The 23,120-nt window shown below is 42.2% G+C and overlaps 2 protein-coding genes across 4 annotated transcripts in view; one reads left to right on the top strand and one right to left on the bottom strand.

The window, feature by feature from the left end:
• Window positions 1–1,191: 1,191 nt before the first annotated feature.
• On the bottom strand, window positions 1,192–21,514 carry rpain (RPA interacting protein). The gene is made up of 7 exons (XM_041196983.1): window positions 21,255–21,514; window positions 14,136–14,324; window positions 12,702–12,774; window positions 11,272–11,389; window positions 6,990–7,053; window positions 2,694–2,828; window positions 1,192–1,362 (listed from the first exon to the last, which is right to left on the bottom strand). Exons 1-7 carry the CDS (start codon window positions 21,342–21,344, stop codon window positions 1,333–1,335), a joined length of 699 nt encoding a protein of 232 aa, XP_041052917.1. The 5' UTR covers window positions 21,345–21,514; the 3' UTR covers window positions 1,192–1,332.
• nup88 (nucleoporin 88) overlaps window positions 21,513–23,120 on the top strand; it is a 46,031-nt gene continuing 44,423 nt past the window's right edge. For all 3 annotated transcript variants that reach the window (XM_041196981.1, XM_041196980.1, XM_041196982.1), the window contains exon 1: window positions 21,513–21,770. In XM_041196981.1, the coding sequence (XP_041052915.1) occupies window positions 21,528–21,770 (243 nt within the window). In that variant the 5' untranslated portion in view covers window positions 21,513–21,527. The remainder of the gene's footprint in view (window positions 21,771–23,120) is intronic.

Below are 23,120 nucleotides of genomic sequence, written 5' to 3'. Positions count from 1 at the left end.
AAGCAAAATACTGTGGATGCTGGAAATTTGAAACAAAAGTAAAGTGCTGGCAGCATCTGTAGAGAGAGAAACAGAATTAACATCTCAAGTCCGATATGACTCTTCTTCAGAACTGGAGTAGAAATGATGGGTTTTATGCTGTTGAGAAAGAGGAAAGAAGCAGATGGAGCAAAACAGAAGGTCAGGGGTAATAATCAGGCCAGGTGCTTGCTGACCAGAGTTGCACACCTACAAAAGGAGTATCTATAGATTAAAGTGAGCAAGGATCACTACCTGAAATAATAAACGTCCTAACTTTTATCAACTCTGACATTGTTTCCAAGCACACTTTTTCACACCAGTTTTGCTTTAATTGCACACCTTTAACGCGTGTACATTGTTGCTAAAGTCAGGATATTATAACGGAATTTTTTTGTCGAGGGATGAAAATTCTTGTGAATTTTTTAATGTATGCTTTTGAGAGCTAGAAGCAATGATTAAAGTGAAAACCCTCTCAGATGAGCCAAAACTGGAGTCAATAGCAACGGAATTAATTATGTTAAAGTTGATAGTATTATTTCACATGACCAATTTCACTGAGATTGTGAGAGATGATATCTGATGGAACAGCAATCTGATTTTCAAGAATGTGGATACTGGTCTCATTGACCGAAAATGCACTCCATAATTCTTGACTACTTGCCTTCAGAATACTCTGTTTGTGAAACTTGCTCTAGTGAAAGATGAGAGATGTTGAGCATCAATTGATATTCGGACACATCCTTGAAATAGTTATTAAAAAATTCAAATTTTTACAAATTTTACAAATTAAAAAAATTTACAAATCAAGACGAATCAACGTACATTTTTATATTTTCCTTTTAATTTTGCCATCTTGATCTATGCCAGCCATTTAATATTTTTAAATCAAATCACAAGTTCAAACCCAAGAAACTCTTCAATTCAGGCACATGATAGCTGAGTCTCCAGGACTCTGGTTAAACATTTCCAGCACTAGCACTGAAGTACAGCACCTTGTACTTTACCTATTACTCTTCCTGTGCCATTTCCCAAGCATAACAAAAATCATTTTCGCATGACTGCTGCCTAGTTAAGCAAAGGGAGAGCCAACTTCATCTCACCCCTTAGTATTTTTGTCACTTTTTTTTGAACAATCTTACAGAAGAAAAACAAGCACTTCCTATTATTATATACAGAAACATAAAAAACCTTTATTATATTAGAGGTAGAACACAGAATGCACAATAATGTTCAGTACTTTACACACAGCAAGAGCTATTCTTACTGAATTCATCGCTATTCTTGCAAAATATCCAGGAACACTCAGTGTAACTATAGGATAACGGACAGATAATCACAAGCCTGAAAAGAAAAAGAAAATGGTTTAACTCAAATTACAGTAAACTGCAACATCCAAAAGGGATCAATTTGAAGACATTCAGGAAGTATTTTATAAAATAGCTCTGATATTACACTAAACTCTGAATTATGTTGTGCAGGAGAGAGCTGCACATTCTTGCTGAATGGTTTGGAAAGAGGTTTGAGAAGTATGTCCAAAGATAGTGAACTTTTTTCTGATTATAAGCAATGTTTCCCTAAACCACAGAAAATAGTTAAACCAATGGATACATTTGTTTAACACAGTGCATAATTTACAGTGACTTGGTTTTTATTGCAGAGTATCAGTGAGAGTTTTGGATCAAAAGCAGTTAGAGGCTGAAGGAGGGATCAGGGAGAAAAGTCTGGACATGGGGGATAGTGAGGAGTGATGAGTGGAAGGTTAGCAGCAATGATGATGGGTGAAGTTGTCTTAAAAGGATTTTTTATTTATTCTTGCCACTGAGTGACATTTTACAGGCAGTTTTTGTTACTTATCCTGAGTTGCTGAGAGTAAGACTCAATAATATAATGTGAATCTGTGCCACAGGTACGCCAGAACAAGCAAGGGAGCAGGTGCCATTCCCTGAAGGGTATTAGTGAAGCAGTTAGGTTAATTAAAAAAAGGCAACTTTCACGATCCTTTTTTCTGGTATCAGGCCAGAAATTACCATATTTATCCAATTCAATATCACAAATTGCTATGGAGGAATTTGAACTCTACCTCTGCATTGTTTGTCCAGTGTTTGGTCTTGTTAATGGAGAGGATGTGTGCTGAGACTGCTTCAACCTCTGATAGTAGAAAGGAAAAGAAGAATGGAATTTGTGGCTAAGAAATAGAGTTTGTGATGGGTACTGAAGACAATGGCTTCAGTCTTTCCAGTGTTTAAATGAAGGGAATTTTGACTCATCCAAAGTTGGAGGTCAGACAAGCAGTCTGACAACCTAAGCACAGTGGAGGGCTGAACAGGTGAGATAAGAACTGGGTGTCTTCAGCTTACATGTGCAACCTGATGAGTTTTCACATGATATTAATGAGAGGCAGCATTGATGAGAAACAGGTAGGGGGCAAGGATAGATTCTTGGGAGACTCCAGAGGTAATGATACAGGCGCATGAAGAGAAGCCCTGACAAACCTTTAACAGAAGGGCACCCATGTGTTCAGCTAGTGAATGGACAACATTGCAATAGCACTAGCAGGGGCAGCTTAATGAATTCTATGATGAAGTAGCATGCTGAAGTCCCATCTTTCCCCAAAGTTAAAGTGCTGTTACACATCATTTAAGCATAGTCATCTAGTAATCCTTCACACTCACCTGACAGCTCATGAGAAGCAAGGGTTCTGCTTCTATGCCATTTACGACAGAAAAGCTTGGACAATGTGCACATAGAGTGCTATGCTCAGTGACACCGTGTTCAAGAAGAGCTCGAAATTGTTGCACTGTCACCTCCTATAAGTGAATAGGTGAAAACCTCAAGCATTTCAACAGACTGAAGATACATTGGGCTCACATCACATGCTTAACAGTAACTAAAGAGTTTCTTATATCTCAAATTATGCCTTGTCCACACAGGACAAACCCACCCTGCCTGCTCTATCAGCCTCCACACAACTGTCGAGTGACATCAGTAGGGAATAAGTCAAGGTGTGATGGAATAACCTCTGTTTGCCTGGATGAGTGCTCTTCCAACAACACTCAAGACGACAACTTCCAGGACAGAGCAGTCCACTTGATTGACTCTTCCTCCACTACCTAAACATCCATTTACTCCACCACTGGCTGCAGTATGTAGAGTAGAGGATGCACTAATCAAGGCTTCCTCAGCAGTATCTCCCAAACCTACAACCTCCACCAATTAGAAGGATATTGTCAACAGGTGTTCTCATACTTCTTCACCTCTAAGTCACAGACCACCCTGATAGTTTTGCCATTGTGAGATTTGAACTCTTGATAATCTTTTAAATACCTGTTTCCATCTGTGTCAGATGACATTACATTGTTTCATAGTTTGCCATTGTGAGATTTGAACTCTTGATACTCTTTTGAGTAAACCTGTTTCCATCTGTTTCAGATGAAGTTACATTGTTTCATAGTTTGCCATTGTGAGATTTGAACTCTTGATCTTGGGGTTACAAACCCAGTACCATAACCACTTGGCTATTCAGGCCAAGCTCTAGACCATCCTGATGTGGACATATATTCATTGTTGTTGCATTAAAATCCTGGAATTACCTGCCTAATTGTAAATTGAGGGCACCTTCACTAAATGGATTGTAGTAGTTTAAGGCAGTGGCTGAACAACACCCTCTCAAGAGCAATTTGTGATGGGTAATAAATGTTGACCTGTCATGAAGAGATATTAATGTATATAATGTTATTGAAAATTATTTTTTTAAAATAAAGGTTTACTCTGTGTGTGTGTGTGTTGACTGGATTAAAGCCAGTTAGTCTGGGTGCTTTGATGCATAGTAGTTTTGAGATGTAAACAGTAAGGTAGAGGGTACATTTGCTTTTTGTTGAATAGAGCATTCAAGAGTGGGAGCAAAATCTTGCACATAGCTGGGAGACATCAAGCAATGTTTATATTACTAATAAAATTGGTATTATGAAAGGGGTTCAAAGGTCCTTGTGATACAATCAGAATTTACATTCAAAGGGAAAGACTGGGTATAACGGAAAGGAGTTTGTGTGTGCAGGTTAGAGGCATGTAAGGTCTAAACCTGTAAGCCTACCACTGTGTTTGTGAAGGAATAAATTGGAAGGAACCTCACTTTGAATTCGTAAGATGAAAAATGCTTTGCCTGGTGTCTGTTTAAGTCAATTGGTTATTGTTGCTTAATGGAAATTAATTTGGGAATTTGTTAAAAAGTTATGATTGTAATTTGTAGCCATGTGTATTTGTTTAAATTGTTGTAAGTTAATAAATGTTTCATTTAGTTTTATATAAAAACCTCTCTAAAACTGGTGGTTTTATTCCTGAATTTAGAGCTCCAACTCAAAACATACCAATTGAAAATATAGGTTATGTCAGTTGTTTAAGATTTGCCTCTGGGATTTTAAGTAACTCGGCCATTTTCAACTGCTGTGTCATAACGTGATCTCACTGATTGAAAAAAAAAATTAGGTCAACTTCAGAATCAGTGCTGAGGGCAGCTACAGAGTATGTAAGCATCAGCAGGGTGTGCTCAGGTCTGGGAGCTTGGGTTCGGGGGGTGGGGGGGAAACCAGAACCTAAAAACACAGCAAGGGTCAGTGGGCCCAATGAATTAAGAGCAAATTGGCCTTAGAAAATTGGCCAGGACAAGATCTAGCAGTCATACCGTCATCAAATAATAAAGTACAAAGGCCTATCATGCCTGCGCCAGCTCCCTGAAAGAGCTATCCAATTAGTCCCACTCCCCTGTGTTTCCCCACAGTCCTGTCAAATGTTTCATGACAGGTTTTATCCAATTCCCTTTTGAAAGTTACGACTGAATCTGCAGTGCCTTCCAGATCACAACAATTCGCTATTTAAAAAAAAAAATCAGGTTCTGTGTCCTTTGGTTATCAACTCTTATGTCACTGAAAACAGTTTCTCTTAATTTAATCTATCAAAACCATTCATGATTTGGAACATCTCTATTAAATCTCCTTTAACATTCCCTGCTCTAAGAAGAACAACTGCTTCTCCAGTCTCTCCACATAACTGACAACATTCCAAGGTGTGGTCACGATCATTGGTATTCAGCACTGAGAACAGGTTTGAGAGTATCACACCGAGGATTCTTGTACTGTCTGCCTCTTCCTACCCTGCCAATGGCCCTCCCATTTATTATTCTCCTGAAATCTCTGGAACCATGGGATAGCTATCTCCTGGAACTCCAGGGAATTCTCAACCACTGCATACTCGGCAGTGAATCAACTCACCCTCAACCTCAGGAGCAATGAGCTCGACATCGAGTAACTAGAGGCACTGCCTGCACACATAGTTATCCAGGACACTTGAAGTGCCGTGGCAATTCCCAAATAGAGCAAAATTGCAGGCAACGGGTCTCAATCATTGTGCTTAAAAAACCCTTTTGATCTTATTACTTTGATTATTGAAATACTTACTATTGTGCCTTGGGTTAAACACTTAGCACCTCCTTCCCCTTTGCACAGAATTCTTCCCCTTACCAAATTCCAGCTGCCACTCTATTTAGTCGATACTCCCAGCTTTGTACAGACAGCTGTGTGTAGCAGATATCCCTTGAATATAAATCTTTTACAAACACCGTAGTTACAACTAGTCAATCAATAGTCAGTTACAACAATTAACATCTAGTCAGTCACTTTCAGCTGATTAACTGTTAATTGCCACAGATTTAGAGATTTAAAGAAACGTTTTAAAGTAGGCTACATTTGCTGCCAATGCCACGCATGCGTAATTCTAGCGTGTTTACTATTTTACAGACTCTCTCAGCAGAGATTAATTGGGGTGGCCATCTTTGAGATTGGCCCATTGTATCAGACTGGCAGGAGAATAGGATTTCATAGACTTGACAGTACTAGATTGAAATTCATTCAGTGCCAAAGAAAAAAAAACTTTTGCACAATTTTAATGCAGAAGTAAAGTCATTAATTTAAGGCAGAAAACTAACAAACAGAAAATCTTGGAGACATTCGGGCAGCATCTTGAATTGAATACCCCAAGAGTTTTCTGTCTCCAATTACAGCATCAGCAATATTTTTCTTGCTTCTGTTGCAAATTTGCCATTTGAACATTGTTAAATCATTTTTCTGCCATTTATATGTAGTTATATAATATTAAAAATTTTAAGATCTGAATACATTTCCTGCCTACAAAACCCATGCTTTGGTTCACTTTTACAGAATAATCAGCAGGCTTGACGCAGCAGAGTAACATCAGCTTGGATCAGTACGCATGCGAAAATGGCCATATTGCGTTGACAGGAGACACAGTTATTTAAAATAAGGCAAGTATGTCATATTCCAGCTTGATAAAAAGCACACTACACCTGTATCTGAACTATTTACACACTATCACTCTCACCAAATTCCTACTGCCACTTAGTTTACAAGCTAGTCTAGTTAGTTCATAATACCACCTCTGTGCACACAGCTTGGAGTGCTTCCATTAATACTGGAAGCAAATGGTTTCTTGACTAAAAGAAATCATGCCTCAATATTAAAGTGAGCTTTCAAAGGGTTCCACTTAGACAGAGATTGGGTCAGTTATGCCTTAGCACTCAGGGTAGTGTCCTAGGCCCAATAATCTTCAGCTGCTTCAATGACCTTCCCTCCATCATAAGGTCAGAAGTGGGGATGTTCGCTGATGCCTGCACAATGTTCGGCACCATTTGCAACTGCTCAGATAATGAAGCAGCCCATGTCCATATGCATTAAGACCTGGACAATATTCAGGTTTGGGCTGATAAGTAACATTCACGCCACCCATTCTCAAGGGCAATTAGCAAACGTTGGTCTTACCAATGATGCCCACATCCCACGAAAGAATAATAAAAAAAAATGTGCAGATGTAGAATGCAAGCCCAATAAGGCAGACCCAATTACAATTCCTTTGTTTTCTTTCTTTCAGGGGAATCAGATTGCTGTATGCAAGAAACTTACCCCTGTATTAATGCACATCCCACACTGGCAAGCTATAAAGTCACTGCTCACATTTAGGTAGTTCCTGTGAAAGGAAAGTAGCTTTTGTTAGATTATTGTTGTTGCTATCTGCTGAAACAAATTCTGGCAAGAAATGTGGTAAACATAAATTGTAGTCAAATACATGTTCTACTACTTATTGTTGTTGTTATCTGCTGAAACAAATTCTGGCAAGAAATGTAGTAAACATAAATTGTAGTCAAATACATGTTCTACTACTTGGGGCTTCAATTTTCTCACCTTACCTCTCCTCCCTTTAATTAATCGGAGTATAGCTCTAAGCTCGATCTCTGTTTATGAAACCCTTCACCAAGACATTTTACAAAGCCAAGCCCCACTTCCTTTGATCAGAATCATTGTGGAGGAGTCACACAACTAACAATGACACCTTAATGCAATTATTTTGCACCTATGCCCAATATGCACCTGCTCTGCCAAACAAAACTCACAGCCCAAGATCTTATTACACTTAAGGAAGTAGCCCTAGAAATAGTAGATGCATTGGTGGTCATCTTCCAAGATTCTATAGACTCTGGAACAGTTCCCACAGGTTGGAGGGTAGCTAATGTAACTCCACTATTTAAAAAGGGAGGTAGAGAGAAAACAGGGGATTATAGACCAGTCAGCCTGACGTCGGTAGTGAGGAAATTTCTAGAGTCCACGAAAAAAGATTTAATAGCTGAGAACTTGGGAAACAGTGGCAGAATCAGACAGAGTCAGCATGGATTTACGAAAGGGAAATCATGCTTGGCAAATGTACTGGAATTTTGCGAGGATGTAACTGGTAGAGTTGATGAGGGAGACCCACTGGATGTGGTTTATTTAGACTTTCAGAAGGCTTTCGACAAAGTCCCACATAAGAGATTAATGTGTAAAATTAAAGCGCATGGGATTGGGGTAGTGTATTTTGATGGATAGAAAACTGGTTGGCAGACAGGCAACAAAGAGTAAGAATAAACGGGTCTTTTTCTGAATAGCAGGCAGTGACTAGTGGGGTACCGCAGGGATCGGTGCTGGGACCCCAGCTATTCACAATATATTTAATGATTTAGATGAGGGGACTAAATGTAATATCTCCAAATTTGCAGATGACACAAAGCTGAGTGGGAGGGTGAGCTGTGAGAAGGATGCAGAGATGCTTCAGTGTGATTTGGACAAGCTGAGTGAGTGGGCAAATGCATGGCAGATGCAGTATAATGTGGATAAATGTGAGCTTATCCACTTTGGTAGCAAAAACAGGAAGGCAGATTATTATCTGAATGGGTATAAATTGAGAGAGGGGAATGTGCAACAAGACCTGGGTGTCCTCGTACACCAGTCGCTGAAGGTAAGCATGCAGGTGCAGCACGCGGTAAAGAAGGCAAATTGTATGTTGGCCTTCATAGCGAAAGGATTAGAGTACAGGAGCAGGGATATCTTACTGCAATTATACAGGGCCTTGGTGAGACCATACCTGGAATATTGTGTGCAGTTCTGGTCTCCTTATTTGAGGAAGGATGTTCTTGCTATAGAGGGAGTGCAGCAAAGGTTTACCAGACTGATTCCTGGGATGGCGGGACTGACATATGAGGAAAGACTGAGTCGGTTAGGATTATATTCACTGGAGTTCAGAAGAATGAGGGGGGAATCTCATAGAAACCTATAAAATTATAACAGGGTAGCTGCAGGAAGGATGTTCCCAATGGTGGAGGAGTCCAGAGCTGGGGTCACAGTCTGAGGGTACAGGGTAGGGGTAGACCACTTAGGACTGATATGGGGAGAAATTTCTTCACCCAGAAAGTGGTGAGCCTGTGGAACTCGCTACCACAGTTGAGGCCAAAACATGTGTTTTCAAGGAGTTAGATATAGCTCTTGGGGCAAAAGGGATCAAAGGATATGGGGAGAAAGCGGGAGCAGGCTATTGAGTTGGATGATCAGCCATGATCTCACTAAATGGTGGAGTAGGCTCGAAGGGCCGAATGGCCTTCGCCTGCTCCTATTTTCTGTTTCTATGTTATTGTTTGAGCAAACACTAGTCAAATTAAATTGCAAGGATTCTAATTATAGAGAATATAAACAAATTCAGCTGAATAATCAGAAGTATAAATGCTTAATTTGTACAGATCACATTGGTTTTGAAAATAACTATTTTTGAACATTAGGGTCCTATCAGATTGTTTGGTTATTGCAGTTTAGACACTTTTCCACTTCAGAGAGCTGTCATGCGGCCAATAAAGAAGTGAAGATATGGTGAAAGACCTGCTGTATATATTCCAGGCCAAGAAACCTCTGAGCAAGCAAGTACACACAACTCATCCTGGACATGGTTATGTTATTGGACTGGACTAGTAATCCAGAGAATGCTAATTCGTGTTAATACCACCATACTTGCAGTTTGCGAAGATATGTAATATTCAGGGACCTTCCCGTGGGCAGTTTATGTGACTGTTTTATTTTCATTAATGGATAGTTGCATTTTTATCGACTACACATCACTGCTGCTAAATAGGTCCAGCAGATTTTAGCCTGAATCAATGTCTAATGAAAAGTTATATTTTGCTTCCTAAAGTCATAGGAAATCATGTGGTATAAATTCACCAAGACTCCTTAGACAGCATCTTCCAAACTCACGACCACTACCATCTAGAAGAACAAGGGCAGCAGACACATGGGAACACCACCAGCTGCAAGTTCCCCTCCAAGCAACTCACCATCCTGGCTTGGTAATATATTGTCGTTGCTTTACTATCACTGGGTTAAAATCCTGGAACTCCCTAACAAAATAAATTGTCCGAGCGTTCCAGCCCTGTTATAATTTTATAGGTTTCTATGAGATTCCCCCCTCATTCTTCTGAACTCCAGCGAATATAATCCTAACCGACTCAATCTCTCCTCATATGTCTGTCCCGCCATCCCAGGAATCAGTCTGGTAAATCTTTGCTGCACTCCCTCTATAGCAAGAACATCCTTCCTCTAACAGCGCTGTGGGTGTCCCTACAGCACATGGACTGCAGCAGTTCAAGAAGGCAGCTCACCACCGCCTTCTCAAGGGCAATTAGGGGTGGGCAATTAAATGCTAGCCTTACCACTGATGCCCACACCCCATAAATGAATAGAAAAATATATAAACTATCAGCCAAAATATAGTGCAGAAGATTTGCAATTTAATCTCTGGGCTTAATTAAAATTCTCTACATAATAAGGCAGATGAAGACTCACTTTGGATTGAGGGTTCACATTAGGTGCAGTCTTTGTCACTGCACCAGAGAATATATCTGGAGCTAAATTTTAAAAAGATACATCAGAATTTAAGCAGGACATAGCTCCACTTATATCACACTCCTCTCTGGAACTCACGCTGGATTTTAGTTTTTATCTCTCTGGCAATCAACCCAACTAACCATTCACCATGTATAAATAGTGGGTGTTTAAAGGTTAACTGAGAGGAAGGAAGTATCACACTCAAGTCCATTGCAGTCTATACCCAGAATCTACCTAGTGGCCAGTCTGTGGGGTTATCACTAGATAGTGAACAGGAGCTGGAACGCTCGGACAATTTATTTTGTTCAATCAAGGAATATGAAAGCCCTCACTAATCGTACAAAGGCCTGAGATCAAAACTAGGGCAGCACTGGTCTGCCATACCATCTTAAAAATAGTTTCAAATATTTCAATAAAAGATCTTCCAAAGTCACACAACTTCAAGGCAGCAATGCGTCGATTGTAATAGCTCCTTCTGGAAAACCATACATTTACGTTTTTTTTTCCCAATTCCTCTCCTGCAAATCTTTTATATGCTTTGAAACTGTTAGATTAAGAAAGCAGCAATAAAAGTAGGTCATTCAGCCCCAGGGCCTGTTCCATCATTCAATTTGTTCATGGTTGATCTATATCTTACCCCCATTCACCCTTGATTCTGTAAACCTTAATACCCTTATCTAACAAAAATCTATTGATCTCAAGTTTGACACTTCCAATTGACCCCCTAACCCCACCAGCCTCAACAGCTTTTTGAGGAAGAGTTCATGATTTCCACTATCCTTTGTGGAAAGACCTGCTTTCTGACATTCTCCTGAAGGTCAATATATCCTGCCTAGGTGCAGTGCTCGAAGTAGAACAGTTATTTTAAAAGGGGCAGAGCTTTATATAACTCTAACATAACTTCCACTCCTTTGTACTGCAGCCGCCTTGAGACAAATAGCTTTAAAGAGAGTCAGGAAATCAGCTAGAAATCCAATTCACAGCCTGATTCCAACATACTCACCTGTTACAAACAGGGCATATGAGTCTGTCGTCAGGAACAACAAACCCATCAATAATGGCGTTCAAACAGGCTTCATCGAAACGTAAGCTGGCCTCGTACTCCTCTATGATGGCCTGTTCTACAAGAAATATAGCAGACATCATTTAGTACTAGAATTTTTAAAATGCCTATCACACAAATGAGCGATGTGGTGTGTGAATTTCAGTGCTGGTGTGATGCCGGGTATGTAGGCCATATGTTCCAATGACTGGCGGATTGTACCAAACAGCAAGTCCCTTTGGCTGTTCGCAACAGGCAAGTACTGACCATACCCAACCAGCTCATGCTTACAAAACTCAAAACATAGTGTACAATATTAGATGTGATTCTGCAATAGGACAGCACTAGCTAAACAATCCTGACTGTGCTAAGAATTACACTGACAACCAATGTAAGATTACCAGTTGGGCTTGCAGTGTGGCTCACTTGCTTGTGCCAAAAGCTACATATAGTCACATGCAGGGTCCTTTCCTTTGCAGGCAGAAGGAGCATTTCCATGCATTGCACTTTTTTCGACTAAACAAAAGCTTTGGGGACAGCTTGGCCTGGTTCATTCCCCAGGACAATGCCATGACTAATTAGACTTGACCTGCCTGGTTTGAATTTAAACAAAAGCTTGGCAGTTAACTGCTCCTGCTGTATTTTCCATGGCAATGACTCTACCAATCAGAGCCCACTTGCCAACCTATCAGCATTCTCTTCTCGTGCAGTACAAATTGTTGATCCTTTTACTATCGGTATTCTTGCAAATCTATCCTGATGAGTGGAAGACTTTTTTCCAAGAGATACTCAAGTTTTATACTACTAAACGATTATTTAGCTCATTCTCCCCCAGCCTCCCAACAATTTCTTTGCACCCCAATTGTTGAACATATTTAATTATTTTCAAAGTTTGTCACTATTGATGTACTTTCAAACTCAAGCATTGAGCTATGTAAGCATTTCCAAAGTCTGAGGTCATGTTAAAAACAACATGCATTGCATAATAGCCCATAATTCTTTAGGCAATTTAGAAGAACTATCACAAATATATATTCAAAGATACATTTTTAACCACAATCATTGTAAAGGATTTTAATATATTAGGCAGTAACAGAAGGAGAGTTTAGGGCTTCCTCATGTGGTTAAGGGAGAACTGATTTTCAAATGGATTATTCTTCCTACTTATTGAATAAATAGAACACATATGAGTTGAGCAAAAGTAAGCATAGGAATAAGGCATTTTACTTGGCAAGTCAACTTCAAGTCAAAAGACTGAAGAAATCGACTGACCATATTTTCCTCAGCTCAAGCTCATTGGCAGATTAGGCATAAAGACATTATTATAATAGAATTTATGCCAGTTTTCTATAACATATGGTGGAGAGGTATGGTTTATAAGTAGGTTTTACCTTCGCTGAGGAGCTCCTGTTGAATTTCCTCAAGTTCTGCCAATTCAGTTATATTCTCCAGTGTATTCAGAACCTGGGGAGCAAATCAAACCATAGAAACATCACTCCAATGGTGGATTTCTAATAAAGTAAACACTCTAGAAATCTGATTAAACAGAACGAGGGGCCTATGTAACTAAAACCAAACCAGTTAATTTCTTCATATAAAAGGCCGAGATTGCATGGAACACACTTCCCCAGAAGATGGCGGGTGCCGAACCAACTCAGACATTTTAAAAAGGGAAATAGCAAGGGCTAAGAAGGGAAGGAGTGGGCATTAAAATGATCAAAAAACATCAAGGCCAAAAGCAATAAGCTAAATGGCCTCCAGCTGCTTCCAAGTTGTCAAGAGTGGAACTAAAAAAGCTAAACCTCAACTACCTTTAATCTGTAATTGTGAAAGTAATATGCATATCAGATCCATTTCTGATCACATCATTGCAGGAGGGTGTAATTACAGTGTGACAAGTTCTCACAGTTTCCATTATAAATTTCAGTGTCCACATTTATAATGAAAAAGTTGTCAGGAAGTCTGCAGATACAAGATTTTGATTACATTACAGATAGATTATTGTTTTATCATTGTAAAATACATTCTCTTTTCAAGAAAAAAGTAGGTGGAAAAGTCTTAATTTTCTATGAAAAATTAAGGCTAAGAAGCATGTTTCACAAATCTTAGAATGCGTTGAATATTGAATACAATTATAGAAAAAGATAATTTTTTTAATTCAGATGATTTCACAGGCCTGATGATCAGAAGATTACATTTTTCTCTGAAAAAAAATGAGTAGCTATTAATAATTAATTGAGGCCAGCAGTCAGCAATTCAACCTGCAACTGGTTCTCAGAGCAGTTACTTTAAAATTTAGGATGACAGTAACAGTTTATACTCAGAGATTTTCAAATGCACACTCCTGTGCACATTACAGCACTCTCATTTGTCGTATTAGAATTATTATAAATCAGCCGTTTGTGAAGTGATTGCCCATCAAAACATTATAAATGGTGACATTCCTGGACAAAACTATATCACACTTAACTAAACACACCAAACAGCACAAAGTAACCATCTTAATAACATCATTCGTGAAATATCAAATTGGTGCTCAAGATCTTCTGTCTAATTGAACTTAATTAATACACGTCTGGACTTTATCATTCTTTATAGCTTCTTAAAATGTCTGCTTCAGGACAGCCGTGTTCAGATTGCTCTTTATTGAAATACATTGTACAAAGCTTAACACACATTTAGCATGTCATTACACTATTCCTTTATCTGTTATTTCAGGAGGTGCCATACCTGCTTATTTTAAGATTTGCAACACAATTTCAAAACTTACAAAATTAAAATCTAGATTAGAACCTATCATTAGAAGGGTGGTGAGATTAACAAACCTCTGTTAAACTTCCCCTCTTCCACAGTGAGTGGAAATTTCCATCTTGTGCTTTCAGAGCTCTCCATTCTTCTTCCATCACCTCTTGCACGAGCAAGGATCCACTGAGGTTGCAGCTTGGATTCTCTCCCACATGCCTGTACCTGTCTAACAGCTTTGCCCGGCTGTTCTTCAATCTTTCTACACACCTCTAGAGAGAGAGAACATAGGGAATGAAGGTGACTGTACTTCATAAAGGGATAGATTTTTTTTTACTGAAAACGAGAGAGCTATGAACACACCTGCAATTTCTCTGCGCAGATAATAGGCCGTGCTTACTTGTAAATTTTTGTTCAATCTTTCCACATTTAAAACAAAAGCAGTGGGGAAATTCTTATTTTAACACATTCTGTAAAAGGAAAGGCAACACAACTCACTACACTCTGTTTCAAAATTAAAAAAAGATTTTTAATTTTCACAACCTCAGGGCAACCCAAAGCACTTTGAGCAAAGGAAGGTTTTCCAGAATTATTTGTTTTACATTTTCCTTAATTGAAAAGAATGCCCTATTAATCCGTTAATGAAATAGTTCATTATTGACCTATACCGTTTAATATTTTAATTATGCAGAGATCCTCTCAACCAACTCTCTGGATTGTAAAGCCTGAGATTCTTTCTTCACTACTCACTACTTGGCACCAGTTCTTCTCTGTGCCCATTCTGCAGGCTGGCTGGCCTGCAAGCTTCTTATTTTAATGTGACTACAGCAACTTACATTTATACATTGTGAAACATTCCAACAGGCTTAGAATTGACCTGATAAAAAATATCCTCACAATGCCAAAGCTGTTACTGATCGAACTGACTTTAAGACAAGTTCTCATCTGCCTGCTCCTGTGATTTAGATGGAAGCTAAGCATACCATGATACAATTTGAAGATGAGCAGTGAATTCCATGTTCTAGTCAACAAACACAATAAAACAGCAGCTTTTGTTATGATCCCAGCTGATGTTACTCCTGAACAAGTCAGATTCCAGGGTGGAAACTGGCCTGACAGATCCTAATGTTTATCTTTTGTTTAGAAACATGGAGGGCAGCTACTGAAGAGAGTCACAGAGTCTGCTGATGTACTTTCAACAAAAGAATAAAGCATTTATTAAACAGGAAAAAGATTAACTATATTACACTGCGCCTTCACCCACAAGCATATATTTACAGGTATATACAGATTTGTAAGTATACAGTGCATGTAAACCAATATGCACACACCAGATTCCAAGATCAAGTGACAGGTGCCATCCAAAGCAGATGCTATGGATCTCTCATCAGCTTCCCCCAGACACCTGTCACACCATGAGCCAACTGGTCTCACATGGGGTAGGCCATGGCGTAATAGTATTGTCGCTAGGCTAGTAATCCAGAGACCCAGGGTAATGCTCTGGGGACCAGGGTTTGAATCCCGCCACACCAGATGGTGGAATTTGAATTCAATAAAAATCTGGAATTAAAAGTCTAATGACGTCCATGAAACCATTGTTGATTGTTGTAAAACCACATTAAAATGCAGGTACACAAACAAACCCACATTCTAAAGTGAAACGAAACCCAGGTTTCCCCTTTGTTAACACACACATACAAAATATAAACTAAACTTAAAGCTAAAACTTATACTTAAAGCTATAGCTAACAAAGGAAATTAAGGATTGTATAAGATTAAAAGAAAAAGCTGATAAAGTTGCCAGAAATAGAAGTAAACCTGAGGATTGGGAGCATTTTAAAATACAGCAAAGGGTGACCAAGAAGCTGATAAAGGGAGAATAGAATATGAACGTATACTAGCAAAAAAACATCAAAACAGATTGTAAAAGCTTCTATAGGTACGTAATAAGGAAAAGTCTGGTTAAGACAAACACGGCTCCATTACAGGCAGAGTAAGGAGAATTCATAATGGGGAATAGGGAAATGACACAGAAGCTAAATAATTAATGAGTCTGTCTTCACTGAGGAAGATACAAGAAATCTGCCAGAATTAGAGATCCAAATAAGAATGAAGAATTGGAAGAAATTAGTATTTATAAGAGGATTGTATTGGAGAAATTAATGGGACTGAAGGTTGATAAGTCCCCAAATCCTGATATTCTACATCCCAGATTGTAGGAAGAGGTAGCTATGGCGTTAGTGGACGCAATGGTGATCATCTTCCAAAATTCTATAGATTCTGGAACGGTTCCTGCAGATTAGCAGAGTAAGGAGAATTCATAATGGGGAATAGGGAAATGACACAGAAGCTAAATAATTACTGTGTCTGTCTTAATCCTGCAGATTAGCAAATGTCACCCCGCTATTTAAGAAGGGAGGAAGAGAGAAAACAGGGAACTACAGATCTGTTAGCCTGACATCAGTAGTAGGGAAAATACTAGAATCTATTATAAAGTATGTGATAAATGGATCTGATTTGACATAGTCAACATCGATTTATGAATGGGAAATCATGTTTGTCGAACCTGTTGGAGTTTTTTTGAGGATGTTACTAACGGAATTGAAAGAGGGGAGTCAGTGGACATAATGTACTTGGATTTTCAGAAGGTTTTCGATAAAGTCCCCCACAGGAGGTTGATTAGAAAAATAAAAGTACGTCGGATAGGAGGTAATATACTGGCATGGATTAAGGATTGGCGAACAGGCAGAAAACAGAGAGTAGGAATAAATAGGTCATTCCCGCATTGGCAGGCTGTGACTAATGGGGTACTGCAAGGGTCAGTTCTTGAGCCCTGGCTGTTTACAACATATATCAATGATTTGGATGTGGGGACCAAACGTAATATTTCCAAGTTTGCTGATGCCACCAAGCTAGGTGGGAATGTGTGTTGTGAGGAAGATGCAAAGAGGCTTCAAGGGGTTTTGGACAGACTCAGTACATGGGCAAGAACATGGCAGATGGAATATAATGTAGAAAAATATGAGATTATCCACTTTGGTCGGAGGAACAGTTGTGCAGAGTATTTCTTAAATGGTGAGATATTAGAAAGTGTAGATGTACAAAGGGACCTGAGTATCACTGAAAGCTAACATGCAGGTGCAGCAGGCAATTAAAAAGGCTAATGAATGTTAGCCTTTATTGCAAGAGGATTTGAGTACAGGAGTAGCCAAGCCTTGCTTCAGTTGTCTAGAACCTTGGTTAGACCGCACCTGGAGTACCATGCCATAGGGGGAAATGTAGCATAGGTTCACCAGGCTTGTTCTGGGGATGGTGGGACTGTCCTATGAAGAGCGATTGAGGAAACTGGGTCTATATTCTTTAGAGTTTCGAAAAATGAGAGGTGATCTCATTAAAACCTACAAAATACTTAAAGGGATAGATAGGGTAGATGCAGGTAAGGTGTTTCCCCTGGTTAGGGAGTCTAGAACCAGGGGGACAATTTCAAAATAAGCGGAAGCCACTGAGGACTGAGATAAGGAGAAATGTTTTTACTCAGAGGGCTGTAAATCTTTGGGAAAAATTCTCTACCCCAGAGGGCCATGGAAGCTCAGTCATTGAGTATGTTTATAGCAGAGATTGAGATTACTAAATACTAATGAGATAAGGGGATAGTGTGGGAAAAGGGCACTGAATTGAATGATCAGCCGTGATCATATTGAATGGCAGAGCAGGATCGATGGGCTGCACGGCCTTCTCCTGCTCCCGTGTTCCAAATTGATTCTAGCATTTTGCTTACCATTGATGCTAGGTTAACTAGTCTATTCTCTCTCCCTCCTTTCCTGAATAAAAGGGTTTCACTTACTATCTTTCATTCCACAGGGGACCACTCTGGGATCAATGCACAATATAAATTTAAGTTATTAATTTCTCCAGTACTATCTTTACTAATATAAATAACATTAAGTTTCTCACTCTCATTAGACCTTTGGTTCCTCCCAACTGTTTGTTTTGTTTTCTACCATGGAGGCAGATTACTTTCAAAGTTCTTATGTAGCCAATACAACTGCCAATTTGAACACCATTAAGTCCCACAAACAGACATGCTAAGCAGCAGTTTCTATGCCAGGTACAGGTTCTCCACTTCAGTTCAATGAAATGCTACAGTTATACTTACGATAGAGAGAATGCAGTTCACAGTTAAGAACAATATTTTTCATTATTTGTATTAATTCATTGACACTTTACTACTTGATCATCCTGTTCCTGGTTTTACACTCAAAATCACATTTAATCATTGGGAAAAACTGACAGCAGCCTAAATAAGGTCTCCTACCCTCCCATGTAGCAACGGTAAAATAATCTTTAGTTGCACTGCAGAGAAACACTCCACTCAAGGTGGAGAATAGTAGAAAAAGGGAGACCCTGACTGGCTTTAGTCAACTCAAAGCAGAATGCCAGCTCCAACTGACTGGATAGTCTCGCAAGATGCACTTTGCACATGGCACGAGTCCATCGAAGAAAAGGCATTTATATTGTGCCTTGCAGGAGCTCAGGATGATCCCAAACCAACTTACAACCAATGTTTGAAGTGTGGTCACTCCTGCAAAGTAGATAACACAGCAGCCAATTTGACCATACTAAGGTTCCACAAACCCCCCACAATGTGATAATGACCAGATAATGTTTCAGTGATATTGGCTGAGGGATAAATATCATACAGGACATTAGGGAAGAGCTTTTCCTCTTTGCATGGTGCCATGGGGTCTTTTACATCTGAGAGTGTTGACGGTTTTACATCCCATTTGAAAGGTGGCACCGCCGATAATGCAGCACTCCTGTGGTACTGCACTGGAGTGTCAGCATAGTTTTTTGTCCTTAGGTTTATGAAATGAAACTTGAATAAAGAATTTTCTGTCTCAAGTATGAGTACCACCACTAAGCCATGGCTGCCACCTGATCTACATCGCCAGAGAGTAAATAAAAAATTAGAAATATCAAAGTATTCAGTCTCTCAGAATTTGAAGCAAAGAGCAGAGATTACACTTTCAGAAATTCCTCCTACCACAAAATAAAAGGAGACATTCCTGACAGTGTAAATTACCCGAGGCCTGTCCGTGTTGCCAGCCCCATTATATTATAAACAAGAAACTGTCACAGTAACCAGTGTGGTGTGCATGGGGAGGAGCAGGGCTTATCCAGCCCACCTCTTCTGGCCTTTTTTAAATTCATTCACGGGATGTGGGCTTTGCTGGTTGGGCCAGCATTTATTGTCCTCAAGAAGGTGGTGGTGAGCTGCCTTCTTGAACCGTTGCAGTCCCTGTGGTGTAGGTACACCCACTGTGCTGTTGGGGAGGGAGTTCCAGGGTTTTGATTCAGCGACAGTGAAGGAACGGTGATATATTTCCAAATCAAAATGATGAGTGACTTGTGGGAGACTTACAGGTGGTGGTGTTCCCATCTGTCTACTGCCCTTGTCTTTCTAGATGGTCGTGGGTTTTGCAGGTGCTGTCTAAGGGAGCCTTGGTGAATTCCTGCAGTGCACCTTGTAGATGGTACACATTACTGCTACTGTGTGTCGGTGGTGGAGGGAGTGAACGTTTGTGGATGTGATGCCAATGTGGATGGTGTCAGGCTTCTTCAATGTTGTGGGAGCTGCACTCACGCAGGCAAGCGGGGAGTATTCCATCACATTCCTGACTTATGCCTTGTAGATGGTGGACAGGCTATGTGGAGTCAGGAGATGAGTGTTTGCCACAGATGGTGATTACCTGGCACTTGTGTGGCATGAATGTTACTTGCCACTTGTCAGCCCAAGCCTGGACATGAACTGCTTCAGGAGTTGCGAATGGCCTGTCTCCCTCCCCCAGCCCACCTGCCTCAATACGTCTTCCACCTCCTGCCCCATCTAGCACACTAAAGCCTGCACAACCCAGCCTGAACCATTCCTCCCCACAGCCTGAGCACACTGGCTGGTTTACCCCACCTGCCCCGCCTCATGTTTCCTCTTTTTTGGTTGTGGGGGGGGGGGGGGGGGGGGGGTGCGGTTTGGGGGTTGGGAATGTAGAAGTTTCAAAACAAAGAGTCTCCCATTTAAGATGGCGATAAGGGCGAATTGCTTCTCTCAGAGTGGAATTCTCTTCCCTGAAGAGCAGTGCAGGCTGAGTCATTGCAAACAAAGCAATGTGGTTGACTCTCAACTACCCTCTGAAAAGGCTGAGCAAGCCAATCTGTTCAAGGGCAACAAAGTTGCCATATTCCATGAACAAAGCTGACCTTGCAGTGACACCCATATTCCATGAAAGAATAAAACATATATTCAAAGCTGAGATAGATTTTGATCTACAAGTGAGTCTACAGAGAATGGGGCTTCATCAATGATCTTCCTTCCATCATAAGAACAGAAGTGGGGATATTCACTGATGATTGCACAATGTTCAGCACCGTTCGCAACTCCACAGATACTGAAGCAGTCCATGTCCAAATGCAGCAAGGCCTGGACAATATCCAGGCTTGGACTGACAAGTGGGGTGGGGGCGCAGCGGGGTTACCATTGACCAGAAACTGAACTGAACTAGCCATATAAATACTGTGGCTACAAGAGCAGGTCAAAAGCTGGAAATCCTGGTAATTCATTTCCTGACTACCCAAAGCCTGTCCACCATCTACAAGGCACAGGTCAAGAGTATGATGGAATACTCCCCACTTGCCTGGGCGGGTGCAGCTCCATCAACACTGAAGGAACTTGACATCATCCAGGACAAAACAGTCCACTTGATTGGCACACCATCCACAAACGTTCACTCCCTCCACCACCGACGCACAGTAGCAGCTGTGTGTACCATCTACAAGATGCACTGCAGGAACTCACGAAGGCTCCTTCGACAGCTCCTTCCAAACCCATGACCACTACCACCTAGAAGGACAAGGGCAGCAGATACATGGGAACACCACCACCTGGAAGTTCCCCTCCAAGTCACTCATCATCCTGATTTGGAAATATATCGCCATTCCTTCACTGTCACTGGATCAAAATCCTGGAACTGCCTTCCTAACAGCACTGTTACACCACATGGACTGCAGCGGTTCAAGAAGGCAGCTCAACATCACCTTCTCAAGTGCAATTAAGGATGGGCAATAAATGCTGTGAATGAATAAAAAAGGCTCCAGGGCTGAAAGGCCTGTTCCTGGTGACAGAGGGCTTCAATCCCCGGGCCTCTCACCTTCCTGTATGTCTCCTTCCAGGGGGCAGTACGGCCTTTATATAGAGTTCGGTGCCTGGAATCCACTTCCATTCTCTCACTGAAGTCCATACCCGGCCCCTCAGGCGGCAGGTCCGAAGCGTAGAGTTGGAGCTGCTGTCCGGAAGCGGACTTTAGCCGCTAACCGACCACGCCACCGGTTCCGTCGCGCAAGCGCAATGCCCGTCAGCGCAGCAGCGGCGCTGCGCAGGCGCACTGGCCGGGAAGTGGACCCAGGCCCGCCACTGGCTAGCAATGATAGTGACGCACTTCCGGGCGGCCCTGGGGAAGATGGCGGACGGTTGTGAGCACTGGTGGGCGGAGCTGCTCAATCACCCCGTGTTACGCCGACTGAAGGGGGGTGACAGGCATTGGGATGAAGCGGCTAAGAATATCATCTTCTGTGTCGATAATGACCTTTTCTTCTGGGATACGGACGAGAGCGTGTTTTACACCATCAACATCAGGAACCTGAACGTCGGCATCGACTCATACCAGGTTAACGGCCAGTGGTATGGGGGCGCGGGGGGTGCGCGGGAAGAGATTGGGGAGGAGAGGGATGTATGGGGGGAGGAGAGGGATATATGGGGAGGGAGAGGAGGAAGGATATATGGGAGGAGAGGGATATACAGTGGGGGAGGGGGGAGAAGGATATACAGTGGGAGGAGGAGGAGAGGGATATACGGGGGGGGAGGGGAGGAGAGGGATATACGGGGGGGGAGGGGAGGAGAGGGATATACGGGGGGGGGAGGGGAGGAGAGGGATATACGGGAGGGGAGGAGAGGGATATACGGGAGGGGAGGAGAGGGATATACGGGGGGGAGGGGAGGAGAGGGATATACGGGGGGAGGGGAGGAGAGGGATATACGGGGGGGGAGGGGAGGAGAGGGATATACGGGGGGTGTGGGGAGGAGAGGGATATACGGGGGGGGGAGGGGAGGAGAGGGATATACGGGGGGGGAGGGGAGGAGAGGGATATACGGGGGGGGAGGGGAGGAGAGGGATATACGGGGGGGAGGGGAGGAGAGGGATATACGGGGGGGGAGGGGAGGAGAGGGATATACGGGGGGGGAGGGGAGGAGAGGGATATACGGGGGGGAGGAGAGGGATATACGGGGGGGAGGGGTGGAGAGGGATATACGGGGGGGGGAGGGGAGGAGAGGGATATACGGGGGGTGTGGGGAGGAGAGGGATATACGGGGGGAGGCGAGGAGAGGGATATACGGGGGGGGAGGGGAGGAGAGGGATATACGGGGGGGAGGGGAGGAGAGGGATATACGGGGGGGAGGGGAGGAGAGGGATATACGGGGGGGAGGGGAGGAGAGGGATATACGGGGGGGAGGGGAGGAGAGGGATATACGGGGGGGAGGAGAGGGGTATACGGGGGGGAGGGGAGGAGAGGGATATACGGGTGGGGAGGGGAGGAGAGGGATATACGGGGGGGAGGGGAGGAGAGGGATATACGGGGGGAGGGGAGGAGAGGGATATACGGGTGGGGGAGGGGAAGGAGAGGGATATACGGGTGGGGGAGGGGAGGAGAGGAGGAGAGGGATATACGTGGGGGGCAGGACGGAGAGGGTTATACCGGGGTGGGGGTGGAGAGCGATATATTGGGGGCGTGAGGAGGAGACAGAAGGAGTTGAATATACAGGCGTTAGGAGGAGATGGATATACGGGGGGAGGAGGGAGGGATGTGTAGTCGGGGGTCGGGAGGGATTTGTGGTCGGGAGGGGGGATGGGGAAATGGAGGATGGGGGGAGGGGATGGGGTGGGAATGAGGTGGGGGGGTTGATGTATGGTTGGCTGGGCAGGAGAGCACCACACAAGGAGAGGCGGAAAAAGATATCT

Source organism: Carcharodon carcharias, chromosome 10 (assembly GCF_017639515.1).
Source record: "Carcharodon carcharias isolate sCarCar2 chromosome 10, sCarCar2.pri, whole genome shotgun sequence".
In the NCBI taxonomy this organism is placed as follows: Eukaryota; Metazoa; Chordata; class Chondrichthyes; order Lamniformes; family Lamnidae; genus Carcharodon; species Carcharodon carcharias.
This window is presented reverse-complemented; position numbering and strand designations above follow the sequence as displayed.